The sequence below is a fragment of the Parasteatoda tepidariorum genome, chromosome 7 (genome assembly GCF_982258835.1).
Source record: "Parasteatoda tepidariorum strain Cologne lab strain chromosome 7, Ptep-v5.0, whole genome shotgun sequence".
NCBI lineage: Eukaryota > Metazoa > Arthropoda > Arachnida > Araneae > Theridiidae > Parasteatoda > Parasteatoda tepidariorum.
Window position 1 is genome coordinate 100996166 of NC_141761.1, and position 20876 is coordinate 101017041.

The 20876-nt window shown below is 27.0% G+C and overlaps 1 protein-coding gene across 4 annotated transcripts in view; it reads right to left on the reverse strand.

The window, feature by feature from the left end:
* The window catches only part of LOC107445534 (transducin-like enhancer protein 4), a 290011-nt gene extending 277479 nt beyond the window's left edge, over positions 1-12532 (reverse strand). For 2 of the 4 annotated variants that reach the window (XM_087168362.1, XM_087168359.1), the window contains exon 1: positions 12267-12532. Coding sequence is in view for 2 of the 4 variants with exons in the window: in XM_087168357.1 (XP_087024483.1) it covers positions 12267-12269 (3 nt within the window). In the remaining 2 variants the exon portion in view is untranslated. The remainder of the gene's footprint in view (positions 1-12266) is intronic. The other 2 variants (XM_087168357.1, XM_043042558.3) reach the window with 1 other exon arrangement.
* Positions 12533-20876: the final 8344 nt, after the last annotated feature.

Consider the following 20876-nt stretch of genomic DNA (forward strand, 5'->3'; position numbering starts at 1 on the left):
CCCTTCCGACAGCCGGGTGCGTTACCCCAACATCAAATAATTAACAATAAAAAAAAGAAGAAAAAAAATGGAACCTCTTGCCCAAGACGTACATCGAATGGAGTGCCCGCTTCATTAGGTTTCTTTGTATAGGGTCCTCCGAATATATCCAACTCAATACCACGTGGTTTGGACAGAAGCCTGTCAGGCGAGACGGACGAGGGATGGCGGGAAAAAAAAAGCGTTCGAAAATATAAAAAAGTAGAAAATAACCTACTGGGGACGGGGTTGGGAGAAAATGTTCCCGGTGCGTGCGTGGCAACTAATTACGCGGTCGGTGAGAACTTCGTCTCGCGCAACAAAACGGCCTACCATGATGACGTGGGGGGAAGGGGGACGTATGGAATAAAAAAAAAGCGTATCTGCTCAGCCTGTCGAATATAGGAGGCGGTGAAATTTTTCTCGGTCGGGACAAGGACATGGGTGTGTACCGATTTGAGTTGATGTTGTAGGGGGCTTGTACAGGGGGTGGGGTTGAGGTTGGTGGCATAGGGATCAAGGTGTCAGCATAGTTTCCTTTTATACATCGTTTAGGCGTAAAGAGAAAAGTTTTATAAACGCACATAAAGAATGTTGTGAAAGAAAAACTTCAGCGCAGAGAGGAAAAAAATTGAAGGTCTATGTTGCTATGCAATTTTTTTTTACTCATTTTTATCGAAAATAAGTTCCTCTAATTTAGATTTTTCTTTTATTTTTAACGAAATACTATATAAAATCACTACCGACAACTTATGAATATTATAGGAAATCGTTAGCTCACGCTGGCTTACAAAAAAGAAGAAGAAAAAATTTTCTTTCTTTTTTTGCAGGCGGGTTAGCGAAACTTTTCGCAAAAGTGAGGGGAATATTAATAAATATTTTTCGAAAATTTGTAAGTCAGTTTACATAATTTAAAAGAATTTTCTTACCTTTAAAATTAAAGTTCGTTGTTGTTAACCTTCGATAATTTTACAGCTTTACACTATTTTATGATTTATAAAAATTTGTTTATTAATTAAAATTGAAAATAACTAATAATTCGTTATACGCCATCCATTTCCTTACATCTGGTTCAGAAACATTATTCTAATTAATTCATTACTTTGATAAAATAGAAAAAAAATTATTATTTTATTAGGTTATAAATTGAAAATTAGGTTATAAACTGTGACGGATTTATAATAACGAAAAGTAACAAAGTGTAAAAAAATTCCTTAGAAATTTGACGCTACTCGAAACAAATTTAAACTTGTAAAATAATGCTTTCATAAATGTTATAAAGTGGGATCTTTTAGAGTATTTTTATGATGATATCATACGTCTTCTTGGTGACAAAAGTTCTAACATGTCCTTAAACCTTATTATACACACTCAAACAGGAATCTTTACAGCTGTTATCAAATTCACGTTTAGCAGCTGAAGATTTTCTACATCATTATGAATAAACCTTGGAAAGAGTTAGGATTTCGTTGTGATTTAGCAAATACTGTAACCTATACCATTTGCTGAAAGATTACAAATTTCGGAGTTCCATTTTTATTGTACATAAGTTATAATGAAGGAAGAAAAAAAATTCTGTAACTTATGTATCATTTGCTGAAAGATTGCAAATTTTAGAGTTCTATTTTTATTGAGCATAAGTTTTAATGAAAGAAAAAAAAAATCTTCTTATTTGACCGATTTATGTATAAGTTACCGGTAAAGTTCGAAAGTCGTAAAAATACATTTTACTTATATCTGTAGATCAACTAGATAAAGTACTGTGAAAAAAATTAAAGTGCGGAATCAAGTGCTTTCCACACTTTTTATTTGTTATATCTGATTTGATATTAATTTATTCCTCGATATTATTATATTTGTGTATACCGGGCAGTGGCACCTAACTAGACCTAGTTGTATATCTAACATTTACCAAAGCGACTATCTGCTGTCAACATTCACCGTTATATATATATATATATATATATATATATATATATATATATATATATATATATATATATATATATATATCACAATCAAGACGAAAAGGATTAAAAGAAAAGTGAAAAACGAAGAAAATTAGAAAATTAATAAGTTTTATTAACTGCGCATAAGCTGCAAATATATAGAACTCATAAAATAAGTTGAAATATTGCGAAAATATGGAAAATAATAAAGACTAATGACAAGAAGAGGAGAAAAATAAAAAATACTTAAAATAAAATTATTTTTCAAAATATTTAAAGAAAAATTATTTATCTAAAATAAAAAAGAATTAAAATAAAATTATTTTTCTAAATATTTAAAGAAAAATTTATTTATCTAAAATAAAAAAAATTTAAAAAAAAACTCCTTGAAATCCGGAAAACAAAATGAAGAAAAGATATAAGATATAACTCTTCATCAGCTCACACAATTATGTCAGCAAAAAAAAAAAAAAAATATATACATATATATATATATATATATATATATATATATATATATATATATATATATATATATATATATATATATATATATATATATATATATATATATATACAGTCAAACCCCGCTATAGTGAACCTTCAAGGGACCGAAATTTCTGTTCACTATAACCGGGAGTTCACTATATCCGTTACGCAGGCAATTTCACTAATGGTTCCCAAACTCCTCCCTTATATTACATTATATTCATACAACTGACTGAAAAATATTGTGTAGTAGCAAAAAATGTATTATTTTTCATCACTCTTCGTCTTGCGTACAAATAAAAATTAGTAATCTTTAGCTGATGAGAAATCCTCAACATCAGATATGGAAACACTTCCCGACTCTCAGATAATTTTTCCTGAATTTCTGTTATTCCGTTTTTTAAACCTGTCTAACCTGCCATTCGAGCACATAAAAGTAGTTTCCACAGATGGTTTTAAAAATCGGTATATGTATTTATTTTGAAGTAGAAATTTCAAAATTATTACAAAGAAAATGGGGAGGGGGATCAGTCGAAGACAGAAAAAAGTTCATTATATCCAACTTCTTCACTTTTTTGGTTCACTATATTCACTAAAAAATAACATTATACGTGTATAGCAAGGCACGGGACCGAGCATTTCGTTCACTATATACGGGAGTTCACTATAAGCCGTTGAAAAGCAACGTAAGCTAATAAAAATCATCTTTATCATCGTTCTTCGCATATTTGGCGAGGAAAAATCATATTTTGGAGAGAAAAAAAAACTCAAGGATTTAACTAGTCATTCAGTTAAAATGCGAATGAAGGTATAAACAATAGTTTACAACTGAGAACAATATAAAAAAACTCTGAAAGTGAATGCATAACTTTTCTACAGAAAGAGAGATGAATTTATTGCATGACTAAATGTTTTACGCTTACTTCAAACACGCTTTTCCAAGGCACACATATATTTTTGGTTATAATTTATGCCGTAACGGAATTAAATGCGATGATCATGAAAAATAGTTTCCTAGTATTTGTTGCTGGTTTCCTAGTATTTTAAAAACATTATTCAAGGATTAAAACCTGATTTCTGCCTATAGATGAAATTTAGACAGCTAAATTATTTATATATATATATGTATCATAAAAATGTATACAATGAACTCATTTTTAGGTAAGGGTTTTATACATTAGATGATTACTAAAGTACGTGCACAATCTGAATTGAATAAAAAAAAAATATTTGAGTTAAGTTTTGTGATGCGCGTTGATGAGCAACTGTCACAACTGACTCTCAAGAAAAGATTCTTTATTTCATTTCATAGCCATTGTTTAACAGCAGACCAAATTATGAGTTTTCAACTACCGATGTTCAACCTTGTAATTTTGAACCCAATCCAGAACACAAGGGAACTCCAGGATCAAGTATTAGAAGAAATTTGCCTTCATGGAGGACTTTTTAGATAGAATTAATTAGCATTTGCGTTATATGGAGTGGAAAACCGCGAAAACTTACTACTGTTTGCTTGACGGCAAGGGATTTCTAACCCATGATCCATCTACCACTGAGGATATTTTGTGTCAGGGCGAGTCGGATGTGGAATTCGTATCAACCAGCCATTGCTGGGATTCGAACATGGGTCACTTTATTAAGAGGCGAGTGCTCTTAAACAAATGGTTTAATTTAATGAATTGATATTTACTGAAAATGTAAATGTTTAGTAAATGAAAAATGCATCGTTCCATATTTTTCTAAAAACTTTACTACAAAATTTTGAAATCAAAAGAAAATTTCTTCGTATTCACCTCAGATTTTAATATATTATAAGTTTTGTTAATGATTAAATAATTAAACTAACAATTGTTGTAATGCAGAAAACATGGAGATAAAGTTGTGATGGAAATACATGGGTGATGATACGTAATGCATGATGGAATATACATAATTGATGATACATAGTAATAAAATGTAGAAAATACCTAACTTATGATGCATAACAATGAATGATAGAAAATTCACAATTGAATATACACAAAAAATAAATAATGGTAAACATAATAGATGAACAAACAGTGCTGTATTTCGTAATATTTGAATTTTGCATTGACTTTCTACAGTTACCTGATACAGCATGGATTTTATGTTATTTTAATCTTAAAAGTGTTTGTTATTAAACTGATTAGCTCTTACAAATAAAACATTTATCACTCAGATTAATATTGATTGCTAAAAAAAAAAGAGAATTCAAAAATGTGTCAGCTTAAAATATTTTCTTTTCACTTGAAAAAATAATTTACTCATTCTTAGGAAGTTCGCCTGAACGTTGAACCATAAGGCAATACACATTTTCTTCAATTTTAATAAATTCTTTAATTGAACTACGTTTTGATTCAAGTTGACCCGGAATATTGTGTTGTCAACTATAAGAAATACCATAATATTTAATCTAGTTCAACTTCGGATCATCATATAAAAGTTGCAGTAAAGTTGTCCGAATATTGGATTTACTATTACATCCAAATTAATATGAATTACAATTAATTGAAGATTAGATTTATCAAACATAAATTGTTAAAATGTATAAATGTAGAAAAAATTTACTCAAAGAAAAAAAACTTTTCAAAAGACGGCATATTTTGTGCTTCGCAAATCTGTAAAAAATTCCAAATCAAATTACTGTATAAATTATCAAAACTTCGGGTGCATTCTCTGAAAAATCCATTTTTACCATTAAATGTTATACCGTAATTTTTACAGTTTTATTTATTTAATTGGAGGGATTCAGTTACTTCACGGTAATTAGTACTCGGTATATCAAATTTTCTGTTCAGAAATATATTCCAGTTAAAATGGATTTTATGGTAATAAGTACCGACATCCTGAGTGCCGGTATTTTTTACCGGAATATTCGACAGTGCATGACTAACGTGTATAGAGAGCACAAATTAAAATACAGAAATGGACACGTGATAGAAAATATATACTCGATTATATATAATTAGAAATCATGGAAAATACATAATAGATTATACATGATTAGAAATGATGGAAAATGCATAATAAGTTGGAAATACATAAAATTATGCACATTTCTATACCTCTGATTTGTGCTTTAATTTCGTTGTTTTGCAATATTTAAAACATTTATTGTTTTTCAAAACGAATTCAAGGACTCAACTCTATTTGTCCATCATTTAGATTACGAATAAATGAATAAACAAAAAGCTTATTAGCAAGCGTAACACAAAAACTCGATAGAGAAAAAAAAAATTATCTTGTGTCAAAAAATCTATATTTTTCTTCATAATTTATGACTCTTAGGGAAACAAAAAATAAGATAATCATGACAAAACGTTACACGCTGATTTCAAAAACGTTCTTCAAGGATTTAAAGCTGATACCAACCTATCATCTTGTAAAAAAATCTTAAGTATACACTTAAATTCTTTCCGATATTATCGATGGCGAATGAATATCTTCTCTTAAGATCAAAATATGAGAAAAAAAAAGTAACATCTGTCACGTTTGAGTATTGAAACACACCTTTCCTCAATCACAATGGACCTTTAAAGCTCCTCTCGTAACTAAAAAGCTCTTCAAAATTATTTGCCGTCTACCAGGTCAAGATTTAACTCGTGGAGTTCGTGATTGCATTTGTTGGAACGCCTTTTAAACAATGTTTAAGGAAACTTGAGAGTAAAAAAAGCTGGAAGGTTAACAGTTAAAAAAATAATAACTGTTTAAAGCGTAACGTCAGATTAATAGCCACAGTCACTTTCATATAACGAACTCATTTGTTGGGTGGACATTTGAGATATTTATCACAGTTATTGATTAATATGCGTAGCAGGTGTTTTAATAACTCTTAAAACGTAACTGGCATGTGTTACTGTGCTAATATAGAGAATAATATTCGATATTCGTGAGAATTGCGTAACTGGATTTAAAAATGGAAGTTGTTACTTTAAGCGTTTACACTTTACTAATGCAAATTTTACTTTTGATATGACATCAGAACCTTAAAATATTGTAATTTTAGTTGTTGTTTTAAAAATTTTGAAAAAAAGTAAAATTCTTCTTCTAAAAATGTTAAAAAAAAGAAATGGCAATACACGTTTTTGGGAGAAAAATACGCATTTTTTCTCAAAATTATTTGCGTTTTACCAGGTCAAAATTTAACTCGTGGAGTTCGCTATTGCATCGGTTGACCTTTTGAACAATGTTTAAGGAAACTACAGAGCAAAAAAAAGGTAGACGGTTAACAGTTAAAAAAATAATATTTGTTTCACACTCACCTTCGAATTGCGAACTCATTTGTTGGGTGGACATTAGAGATATTTCTTTCAGTTATTGATTAATATGCGTAGCAAATGTTTTAATAACTCTTAGTTCGTAACTGGCATGCGTTACTGTGTTAATATAGAGAATAATATTAGATGATTTATTTGTGACAATTGCGTAATAGGCTCTAAAAACAGAAGTTATAGTACAAATTCTTCTAAAATCTAAAAAGTTTTTTTCTAAAAATGTTGAAAAAAGTAATAATCCACATTTTTTGAGAGATATTATAAATCTACGTTTATATTTTTAAAATACGTTTATATTAGAAGTACACGCTACTGTTACGAAAACTGGCATGCATGAATTTCGTAATTGGCATATGTAACTATATGCTAATATAGAGAAAAATCTTAGATTTTTATACTGAAGAATTGTGTAATAAGCATTAAAAATAGAAAATAATAATAGAAGTTAATACAAAATCTATTTTTGTTATAAAATGGGATCCTAAAAATATTAGAATTTCAGTTGTAGTTTGAAAAATCATGAAAAATATAAAATTCTTGTTCTAAAATTCTTGAAATAAGTGTTTACAGTTGAAAAAAGTGTTAATGTGAGAGAAACACATTTTTACTTAATCGAAAGGGACCTTTAAATCTAAAAACCTTTCAAAATTATTCGTATCATATATTAGATAATTATGCACGTTTATATTATAAAAACACGTTACTGATATACAAACTGGCAGGCATAAATTCCGTACCTGGTATGTATAAATAAATGGAATAATATGGAAAATAATATAAATTTTTTTATTCGAGAAAACTGCTTAAGAGCTTTAAAAATTGAAGTTATTACTTAAAGCGTTTACACTTACTAATACAAAATCTGCATTTGTTTTAAAATTGGATCTTAAAAATATTTGAATTCTAGCAGTTGATTTAAAAATGATGAAAAAATATAAAGTTCTTGTTCTAAAAATGTTGTAAAAGTGATAATCCGTGTTTTTGTGAGAGAGAAACAATTTTTTGTTTATTCAAAAAAAGACCTTTATAGCTCCATAAAAACTGAAATCCTCTTCAAAATTATTTGTATTAGATATTATATAGAGACACGTTTATATTAAAAGCATACGTTTAAATTATAAATGCACGTTACTGATGCAAAAACTGACATGCATAAATTTCGTAACTGGTATATAAAAATAACGGTGGTAATTTAAAAAATAACATTAGATTTTTTATTCGGGAGAATTGCTTAATAAAGCTATCTAAATATATATTATATATTTCATAAATTTCATATATCATAATATATATCATATCATAAATTTCGTTTGGTATATAAAAATAACGGTGGAAATTTAAAAAATAGCATTAGATTTTTTATTCGGGAGAATTGCTTAGTAAAGCTATCTAAATATATATCATATATTTCATAAATTTCATATATCATAATATATATCATATCATAAATTTCGTAACTGGTATATAAAAATAACGGTGGTAATTTAAAAAATAACATTAGATTTTTTATTCGGGAGAATTGCTTAATAAAGCTATCTAAATATATATCATATATTTCATAAATTTCATATATCATAATATATATCATATCATAAATTTCGTAACTGGTATATAAAAATAACGGTGGAAATTTAAAAAATAGCATTAGATTTTTTATTCCGGCGAATTGCTTAATAAAGCTATCTAAATATATATCATATATTTCATAAATTTCATATATCATAATATATATCATATCATAAATTTCGTAACTGGTATATAAAAATAACGGTGAAAATTTAAAAAATAGCATTAGATTTTTTATTCGGGAGAATTGCTTAGTAAAGCTATCTAAATATATATCATATATTTCATAAATTTCATATATCATAATATATATCATATCATAAATTTCGTAACTGGTATATAAAAATAACGGTGGTAATTTAAAAAACAACATTAGATTTTTTATTCGGAAGAATTGCTTAATAAAGCTATCTAAATATATATCATATATTTCATAAATTTCATATATCATAATATATATCATATCATAAATTTCGTAACTGGTATATAAAAATAACGGTGGTAATTTAAAAAATAACATTAGATTTTTTATTCGGGAGAATTGCTTAATAAAGTTTAAAAATAGCTTAACTTAAAGAGTTTACCGTTTACTAATACAAAATCTACTTTTGTTATAAAATCATATTCTAAAAATTTTTTAAATTCTAATTGTTAATTAAAAAATGTAAAATCCTTGTTCTAAAAATGTTGAGAATAATGATAATATACATTTTTGAGAGAGAGAACATTTTCTCTCTTAAACACGCGTTATTGATACGAAAACTAATTTTATTATGAAATCAGAATCCTAAATGTTTGAATTTTTGTTAATATAGTAATAATAATAATAATAATAATAATAAAAAGATTGTTTATTCTTTTCTGATTCACCTCGTCGAATCAAAATATTATGAATAATACAATAAAATTTAAAAGTAATCTTAACATCAAGAAATAATTTAAAGTTTATTATAATTGATAGTTTTGAGTTTACAACAAACTTCAAAAGCATAAAAACATATGCTTATTTTAAATTGCTCAGTTAGTAAAAATATATTTATTTTGTTGTAAATAGTCAGATTCAAACTTTATTCGGAAAAAGATCCACAACATGAAAAATATCATAAGGGTATTTAAAAAAAATAATTGCTAAAGTGCTAATTCAGTAATATATTTATTAATGGAACTTTGATAAACTTGAATTTTTAGGATTCAAAGACACGTCTTAGGGAAGAAAAACAAACAAATAGGTTCTTCTGAATTTTTTGAGTTATTTCACTATTTAAAATGTATATAAATTGAAAGATTAAAAGGCGAAGGGAAAATAGAGCATACAATTCTAGTTAACTTAAACGTTTATGAAAATAATAATAATAATAATAAATAAATAAGTAAAAAAGTAAAATATATATCAACCATTATATCTACACTGAAAAATAACTTTAACGATGGCATAAAAATGTCTTAGAGAAAGGGCATGCACTTTAATTAAGATGTTAGTCATGATGTTTATAGTATTATAAATGTAATGCTTTTAAAGAATGTAATTGGAAATCTATAATAGTTTTCTCAAAAAAGAAAAAAATTTGGGTTAGAAAAGGACACAAATTTCATAATTCGTGGACAATAGCTTTTACAGCATTTCAAAGATAATCCTATTAATAATACAGCTCCATAATATGGAAAAATTAATCATTCTGTTTCATCAACAAAAACAAATAATTTTAAAAGTATTTCGATTTGTTATTTCAGATGTTGAGGACAATATGGACAATCACACACTAGCATAAATTAAAATAAATTTTATCGATGTTTTGAGCTACATTTTAACGCTTCTTCGCTGCACAATACATAAATCTAGCTCACTATGTCGAAGCAAAAGTACTATTTATGTAATTCAAGTCAATCACGTGCTGAAAACACATCAAAATAACTCCTTATTGTAGTATATTTAAAGAAATTCATGCCAGAAACAGCCAACCTAATCGAATACTCCCAAAACTGCCCTAATTGCCCTAATTTATTTACTAAACTGCCCTAATTTTTTTAATTCAAATTAAGCAATCCTTGATAATTATTTTCCAATATCTTATAAAAAAAAATTTTAAAAAAAAACTCTTACTTTTTTTTCTATTGCGATGGAAAGTAAACAATTATTTTTCCTATAATCCTAAAAAGTTTAAAGTGAAATAATCGCAAAAAATAAACATTCATGAAAAATGTAAAAGTAATAAAAAAATTAAATTCCAATTGTAAACTTATATTTCTTTTAAATAACGTGTAAATAATCAAAAAAATTAAGGAATCCACATTCTTATAATTAAAATCTATTTTTATGAACTTAATCATTATTCGTATCATATTTCTTGGGATGTATTATTAAAATATGCTGAAATACTCTTTATAGATATTTTGAATTACACGTGTACTTGATATCGATCAGCAAGTAAGCTTTTTCAGAACGCAATTCATATATAATCCAATGCAATCTCCTGTTTCTGAGCTTAAATGCCATTTACGTTACCCACGTTTATCACGTCTGCAAAAATATATTAAAATCTCTTCTTACGCTGTCATCTTCTGAGAAATTCACGCAAGGATCAGCCTACTAAAGTTAATAAGTAAACATTCTGCCCTGATTATTTATTTTCTTCAAATCAAACAATCCTTGATAATTAATTTCCATTATCGTAAAAAGGAAAACAAAAAATATTTTTTCCCATTACTATGAAAAGTAAACAATCATTTTTCCCATAATCATAAAAAATAAACAGTTTAATAACCTTGGAGACAAAACAATTGCAGAAATTAATCAATCCTCAAAAATGTAACAATCATATACCAATAAAATTTCAATTGTAAGGACAGATTGGATGCTTGTATTTCATATCAAATAACGTAACTCTGTGAATAATTATTATAGAAAATTAATGATTCTGTATTTTTATTAACAAAGCCTATTTTTATGATCTTAAAAATATCCTTATCATATTTCTTATAATGGATTGATTGAATTTGCACAAGTTGCAATATATTTTATAGATAATTTGAGTTACATGTGTACTTGCCATTGATATGCAAGTAAGCTTTTTTAGAACACAATACCTATATAATCCAATGCAATCTTCTTTTTCGAAGCTTAAATGCTTTTTACGTAATCAACGATTATCTCGTCTGTGAAAATATGTCAAAATCCCCCCCTATGTACTTGTATCCTCTGAGAAATTCAAGCCAGGGACAGCCAACGAAGGTGAATACTATTTTTTACCAAAGTGAGAATTATTCTCTTCAAAATAAACATTCCTTAATAATTAATTCCCAATGTCGTAGTAAGAAAATTACTATAAAATTTTCCAATTAACATAAAAAGTAAACGATCACATTTTTCATAACAATAAAAAGTAAACAATCATATTAGATTTTTTATAACCATGTAAACTAAATATTCTTAGGAACTAAGGAATCACAGAAGTCATAAAAATCCAGTACCAAAGATCAATTGGATGCTAATTTCGTTTCAAGTTACGTAACTTTATATATAATCAAGGATAACTGATGATTTCACATCCTCAACATCAAAACCTAATTTCAGAATATTAAAATTATTTTCATCTTCTATTTCTTAGAATCAAAATTCACGCATATCTCAATATTTTTGATAAATGAAACGATCTTTTTGCCATAAAAAGTAAACAATCATTAAAAATTTTTTATAATCATAGAAACTAAATAATCTTAGGAACTAAGGAATCATAAAAAAGGTATTAAGTCATAAAAATCCAGTCACCACGAAGATAGATTGGATGCTAATTTTATTTTAAATAACGTATATGTAATAAAGGATAACAGATGATTTCATATCCTCAATATCAAAACCTAATTTTAGGATATCAAAATTATTTTCATCTTCTATTTCTTAGCACTTTCTCAGTATTTTTTTATCGATATTTCGAGTTACGTGTGTACTTACCATTGATCTTGAAGTAAGCTTCTTCACAGCACAATACCTATATAATCCACTGCACTTCCTAGACGACACAATACACCAGTCACATAATCCAAGCCAATCACGGCGGTAAAATACATCAAAAATCTCTCCTTATTGTAGTATAACCAAGAGAGTTTCGCGCCAGGAGCAGCCAACCTTACTTCAGAACGCTTCACAAAACAACTGAAAACCTTTTTAGTTGTAGAATCCGAAGTCAAACCACTGCTGAGGAAAAACAGAGAGAGAGTGAAATTTTTTTTCCCTTTTTTTCCTGGGTCCCTTTTTCATCAGAGAGTGATGCACCTATCTAGATGCTCCCTGAATCCCTCTCTCCCCTCCTAAGGGACCTACAAAGGGGTAGTTTTTATGGGTGATGGAGGGAAAAGGGGGAGTAATATTACGTATGACACAGCTGACAGTTAGTGGGGATTAGGATTGTATAGAAATATAGAGAAAGAAAGATGGCGGTCATGCGTTTTAACATGAGAAGAGGTAGGTATTGTTCGTTTATATATTTTTTCCCAATATATAATGTATATAAAAAAAGAGTGGTAAGTGTTTTGTTGTTGAATTTTGAATTAAAGAGGGGAGGGTTTAGGTACAATATTTAAGGGGCTGTTTTACCAGGAAATATTTTTTTAGGATACAACGGATTAAAGAAGACTGTTGTGGTGTTGCTATTTTATGAAGTATTGAATCAAATGAGTATTAAAAATGAAATATTTATGCAAAGCAGTTTCAGGTTTTTTTTTTTATTTATCATTCCGTGAGATATTTTTTAATGAAATGGATTAAAAATAACTGCTTCGATATTACTGATTTATGATGTATAATGTCAACTACATACTAATAATAAAATATGTAGCATACGAACAGTTTTAGTATACTTTTTAATTCAGTTTTTTGTTGGAAATGTTTTAACATTATGGATTAAATAAACTGTTGTAATATTATTTCCTTATGCGCTACAATTTCAATTCAGAATTAAAAATAAAGTGTACTGTATAATTAACCATTTAAAAAAATTGGGATGTTTATTAATTTGTCTATTAATAGGATATTTTTTAACGCAACGAATAAGTAAAACTTTTGTGATATTATTGCTTTATGATGTACAATGCCAATCAAACTAGAAATATAAAAAAAACAATAATAAATAAGAATTATAACTAAAAATAAAATATGCATATAAGAAAGATTTTTAAAATATTATTAGTTTTAATATGTTTTGGATTAGTATTTAACTTTTTGTAGGGTATATTTTTATACAACGGATTAAATATAATTCTTTTAACAATATTGTTTTAAAAGATGTAATGGCAATCAGGTATTCAAAATAAAATATGTAACAACGAAAACAATTTCTAAATATTTATATATTAAGTAGGGATTAACAGTTTTCTTTCTTAAAATCAAAAATATATTGTGCCTTATTAACTTATTTATTTTCGCTTTATTTTCGTAATTCTTGTTATATTTTAAATATATTAAAAAATTAATATGTTATATTTTAAATATAGTAAAAATTCTTGTTATATTTTAAATATATTATTTTTTCATAAAATAACACTAAGATATTTTAAAAGTTTAGTTTTAAATCCACCATGTTCATGTCTGAACTATGAAATTCTCCTTATACTTCTATTTTTTATGATATTAAGACTTTTTTTTAAAGTCTTAGAATTCATCTTCTAGAATTAAGTTTTAGACACTCTTGAGAAACTGGTCTTGATATGGCGAATAATTGCATAAAAAATGGAAATAATACTTTTGTTGGTGTAAAAAAATATCAATTATTAAATTTTAAAAGCAACACAATATTAATTTTCATCATCTTTTTCTCCAATGGTAACAATCGCTGTAAAAATTTGAATAATTCAAAATTTTTCTAATGGAACAATAGAAACAATTGCAGCTTATTTAATTTATCGAACTGTAATATATTTTATAGTATTTTTTGTCTTACAGTACTTTTGTCTAAAGTGGTGTGCTTTATAGGTATATTTATTGTATATTTTATAGAACTTTACATATACTTAGTCATAAACATTTTAAATAAAGTTCATAGAATCGATCGGAATGCAAGAATATCGTTCTAAATTTACTGATATATTATATTTAAGTGTACTTTTTGAGAATTTTTGGTTTACTATTTTGGAATATTTCATCATGAAAACTTTCACCAATTTATTTAAATTTTAATACAATTTACATCGAATTACAGAAAAAAAAAGAGAAAAAAAATACTGTCTTGAATTTAATCAGTGACAGTAAATATACTTATATATTTCTTTTTGAAACTTTTGTCGTATACTTTATATTATTTTTTATGAATATTTTTCCATTGTGAACTCCAATTTTTATTCAATTTACATAACATTGCAAAAATATCGTTTTGAATTTACTGAAATATAGTATAGATAAGAGTACTTTTTGAGATTTCTGTCTTACTTCGTTACAGTATTTTTCGTCATGAAATATACAGCATATTTTGTCATGAAATCAATATTTATACAATTTGCACAACATTGCAAAAATGTTGTTTAAAGTTTATCGAGTGTAGATACAAGTATTTTATAGTTTTTTTTTTCGAAATAACATTTTAGTACTTTATTCTTTAGCAAATGAAATATACATCGTGTTTCATTTTAGTTATTTAAAATACAAGATTTCAGTAAATTCCAACTTTAAAATATATTTTTAGTATCTTTCTTAAATGACCTTTTCCAAAAACATTTTTGAAATCTCACAAACCACTGTTGCGGTAGTGAGATATTAAAGGAAAAACAACAAAACCGATTTGATTGCTGTAGAAATGGGAAGTTGTTTCTGATTAATGATTTTTAACTCATTTTTGTTTCAACTAGCAATCAAACAGGTTTGATGTTTTTAGACACACCTTTTTCAGTAGTGATTCGCTAAATTCCGATATAGTTTTTTTTCTTCTTATTTAAAAATTATTTTGCTGCCTCTATTATTAATATTTTTATACCGTAATATTTGATGAGAATTTTAGAAATATATATTAAGTCGATAAGGTATGTACACGTTATGGTGGAAATCAATTAAAGTATTGGTATATATATATATATATTTTTCGGAAGTTCCACATAAAGATTATTTATTCGGAAAAACATTGAATTTATACAGTGTTTTTTTCTTCTTTTTTTGCCGTGGGCTGAAATCGTTGAATAATTATTCCGTTTCTATTTTATTTGTTAATTTATTTATTTTATGTAAGCTCAAAAGCAGTGGTCGGAAAAACTACATAATTTTTCCAGTTTATTACAACTACTTTATTACAAATGTAGTTAACTACAACTACTTTTTTTTAAATGTAGTGACTACAAACTACATTGTAATTTAGTAGCTACTTCACTAATTTAGGGGGACGAACTTTGCTGAAGAACTTAATTTACACCTATGTTCAAAATTGTTTTAAACAAGAAGTCGGCTTACATTAAATCTAAGGGAATAATTATGAAATATTTATTCGTGTTTATTTGAGCCAGTTTGTTATTCCAAAACATTTCTTTCGAATATGTTCATCTAACCTTTTTGAAAGCGAATTTGTAATTTAAGAAATGGGAAATTATCAAATACTTGAAATTTTTTAATTGTTTAATGCCCTTTTATTTCCTCAAAGAAATTAAGTACCACTGCTCAAAAGGAAGTTACATCATTCCATCTGGGCCTTTTGCCTTTGAGAGAGACGAGTAAAACTTAATCACTTTTTAAATATTGATAAATTTCTACGCAATGTTTTACAATGAATTGTTACTCAATGATTAGCCCCCCAAATTTTTTCGAGTTGCCATCATGAATTTAAAATAAATTTTAGGTTTGATTATAGTTATTTATTATTACATAGAATGTCAGAATTTAAATCGCATCTTTATTTTATTACTCTGATAAATGCGTGTTTGAGATCTTTAAGACATATAGCGCCATCTCTCGATTTTATTTTGATTTATCAGGCGAATGTATAAAACGTTTAAATTCCTTCTAAATAATATAAACAATTTTAGCAATAATGTAAAACTATCTTAAACTAAAATTGTCTCAATCTTAGAAACTTGAGTTGTTTGTGACTTTTAAACACATCATTAAATTGCCCATGCATTTTAAATAATAAAAATTGTAATCATGTTGTAAAGAAATTAATATAAAAATAAACGCAATGAAGGTTTTTTTTAAAATAAAAAAAATACTATGTAACTGAGAACAAAAATTAAAAGAATGACTAGCTGTTGTTTTGTAGAATGGATTCTAACTTATAGTAAAGAGAAAATAATAATAAGTATTTCAGTTTTAGTGATTTCCCTAAAAACGAGAAAAGCTTTTTTTATAGTAAAAACATAGCTTTTAAAGTATAGAATATCATATTTATAACATACTATTATACTTTAGAAAATATAGTACAGTAAATAACATTTAAACATTTTTTTAATAAATTAAGTTAGGGAAAATGCATATATTTATTTTAAAGTTCACATTGAAAACAAATAATTTTTTTCCACTTATTGACTTATGTAGATCTATAATACAAGATTGTAATAGTTTTATCTACTGTAATTTTTCTGCCAGCTTTTCTCTACCTTTATAAATATTTGTAAACCTTATGGCTAAGCACATCTTTTTATCAAATTCAATAAATTAATGTTATTAATTTAAAAATTGCAGTCACAATAAAGAATTAAATCAGATATCAAAAATTAAGACAACACAAATTAGAAATCAAGACAACACGAATTAAAACAAATAGCTAGTGCAGATAACAAATACAAATTATGGGAATAAAAATTAATTTTCAATTAAAAAAATATATTTTACATTTGCCCGATAATCACAACGCTATTAAGACATTATAAATAAGCATATTTTTTTTACAAAAAGCTAAAAATTTTATCTGCCATTTAAATGTATATCAAATGATAATCTAAAAACTGTTCGATAAATTAATCTTGAAATTTTCGTTATGTTTTTTAGACCTCTTACTACACTACCTTCTTCAACAACAAGCTGCAGATTGGTGTAAGGTTTATCAATTATTCGTGTTAAGATTTAAGTACACCCATTGAAGTGTGTAAGTACGCACGATTCGGTATTAAATTGAGATATATATATTAATCTTTCACACACTTTTTAGAGCCAACACCAAAGTCGGATAAGTATTACACTACAGTTTACACAGTTTTCAACCGTTTAGTTTGTTTTTTTTAAAACTAACTCCCAATAAAAATTAACTTTCTGTTAAAAAAAAATAAGAACGGATGATTGCATTATAAAAAATAGTTTTTGATATTTAAATCTATTTCAAACAAAAAAAAAATTAACAAACTCAGTCTTTTCACGTTTCGATTTATTTCAAACACAATTTTGTTATGCCATATCTCTCTCAAATTGATCTCAAATTGATCGGAGTATACTAAAGATACAAAGTGTTTTGAAAAGTTAATGTATGAAAATTGCTCATAATAGAATTCGTATACAAAGTGCTTAAAATGGTACCTGTATTCAAAGTAATTAAAACCTAATCCTGCTTTAAAAATCATTTTTAGTTAAGGATGAAAAAAAAAGTTTCAAAATTTTAAATCGCATTCATCATGTTCTGTAAAATTAGCTAATACACTGCAAAAAATTCTGGATAAAATAACGGTAAAAATAACAGATACTTAGGGTGCCGGTACTTTTTACCGTAAAATTCATTTTTATTGGAAAATGTTAAGGAGCAAAATATATCATATACTATAATTTTTACAGTGATAATTACTGTAGAATCACTGAATAACTCTAATTAAATATATATTGTTAATTAAATAAAATAAATTAAAAAGAAATTGAAAAAATAAATATTAATAAAATAAAATAAAATAAAATAAAATAAACAAAAATTAAAAAATAAATAAATAAATAAATAATAATAAAATAAAATAAAATAAAATAAATAATAATTGAATAAAATAAAATTCTAATTAAATAAATTTTTATAGTGATGGTTACCGTAAATCACAGAATAACTTTAATAAAATAAATAATGATCTTAAAATTACAGTACAATATTTTACGGTAGAAATGGATTTTACAGTTAAATACAATTTTATACTGTAATTTGATTTGGAATTTTTTTACAAAGTTATATGTAAATTTTCACTAATGGAAATTTAAGCTATCTTTGCAAACTTAACATGCAGTAAAAATCGACACCCTATTTTAAGAGAAATCTAAAAAATCTAAATCTGTTGCTGAAAAAACTATTTTTTATGTCTTAAATGTATTTTAAAAAAGGGAAAAAAAATGCTACAAACAGATTAAAACATATCATGCTTTTATTGATTAAAATAAAACGCTACTTATTTTAATCAATATAAACATTTATTTGAATAATTTTTCCCCCATTTGTTTTCAGCGATGCTTTCCACTCCGCTTGTGTAATTGGTCAAAATATATCAAGTATACAAAGTGCTTAAAAGAGTATCCGTATACAATTTATTTGAATCAATATAAACATTTATATGAATCATTTTCCCCCTTTTAATTTCAGCGATGTTTTCCACTCCGCTTGTGTAATTGGTCAAAATATATCAAGTACACAAAGTGCTTAAAAGAGTATCCGTATACAATTTATTTTAATTAATATAAATTTTTTTTCCCCATTTGTTTTCAGCGATGCTTTCCACTCCGCTTGTGTAATTGGTCAAAATATATCAAGTATACAAAGTGCTTAAAAGAGTATCCGTATACAATTTATTTGAATCAATATAAACATTTATATGAATCATTTTCCCCCTTTTAATTTCAGCGATGTTTTCCACTCCGCTTGTGTAATTGGTCAAAATATATCAAGTATACAAAGTGCTTAAAAGAGTATCCGTTTACAAAGTGTTTAAGACAATATCCTGCATTTAAATTAATTTTAAATAAAAAAATATAAGTTTTTATGTATAAACTTGTAATTATCATATTTCGTAGTTTTAGCTAATTTTCAATTAAGAAAATTTGCTGTATATTTAACAAATTATCATGTAATAAAATAAACTCACAATGTAAAAATAAATTGAATATTCAAATTCACTACTACTACATTTAAAGCAGAAAAATAAATAAATAAAGGGAAAAAAACTAATAACAGATTGAGACATTTCATGTTTTTATTGATTAAAATCAAACACAATTTGGTTATTCTCCAATTCCGCTTACGTAAGTACTCGAAAGAAAATTTTCCATCATATATTTTAAAAAAAGAAATAAATAAATGCATACTCTCAATATTCTTCCTTTCGTATTTGACATCTCATTCATTTGAGGAGGAGAACGAGAAAAGGATGCTTCAGTGCTCTTGAGCATCACTAAAATCCATCTTACCCCATCTATTGGCCATTTTTCGAACTATTCGCATTTCCCTACTCTTTTAAAAATAATAGTTGATTCTCCTTCGTTCATGGAAGAGTTTTAGGAGATTAAATATTATTAGACACTATTTTAGTGACACACAGACCCGGATGAAGAATTGCAGGAGTCCCATTGGCGAAAATATCAGAGAAGATAAATTCCCGGATTGGGAAAAAGCGGACGATCTTCGCCACCTGAAATGAATGTGGAAATAAGGGGGAAAAAGAACTTTTGAGACACGAAATGACAAAAAAATATATAAAATAAATGCAAGAGAAGTTCAAATTTTTCATGTTAAGGTGCGCAAAGGGAAGCGGAGGGGGGCTTGCCATGATGTTTTCCCAGGAAAGGCTATCTTACGCATCCACGCGGTTCTCGGGGATGCGTCTTTTTTCTTCTTTTTTCGTCGCTTTCAAAAACCAATTCAAATCGAAAAAAAGGAGAAAAAAAGAAGATTTCAGTCACGCAGCCAAGATATCACCAGCTCCCAGAAATTCTTTTCTTATTCTCCTGACGTCTGTACAACTCCTCGAGACCCCCTGCCCCCTGTCCTTCAGCCCCCCTCTTCTGTCAACTTGCCTCTTCTTGTTTTGTTCGCTCACATTTTTCCTACGCGCACATTATAGATCGCCTGCCAAAGATGCTTTCTGACACCCCTCCGATTCCCATTTTTCTCATTTTTTTTCAACCTCTGTCGCTCTACCACCCTCACATAACCCCTCAAGTTATGTGTGCTTCGAATCTTACTTCCACCCCCCATTCCTCAAGCCTTATTTTCTGTTTTGCCGAAGACACTCTCATCTTGAATTCTAAAATGTCGTCATTTCCAGGTTTTCATAGGTCTCACGTATCCAGACTTCATATCTCCTCCCCAAGAAGACATCACTTATATGTGGTGATTCTTTGTTCGATTTCATCATTTCTCACCATCCTCAAATAGAAGAAATCTTCATAATGAAGAATAAAAAAAAGTCAAAGCATAATAATAATAATTCTGAAATACAAATAGTTTACCAGACATTGCAGTATAAGACTTCTTTTAGGGTCAGCACGCCTTGAAATTGACTCCCGTGTTTGCTGACAGCTAAGGCAGTAAGAACAAATTTGAGCTGTTTCTAATCCAGTAGACTATTCCTCTAGTTCTTTTCCCATGATGTTATTGAACTAGTTTATATTAAATAAATGGTTCTAGAGACAGCA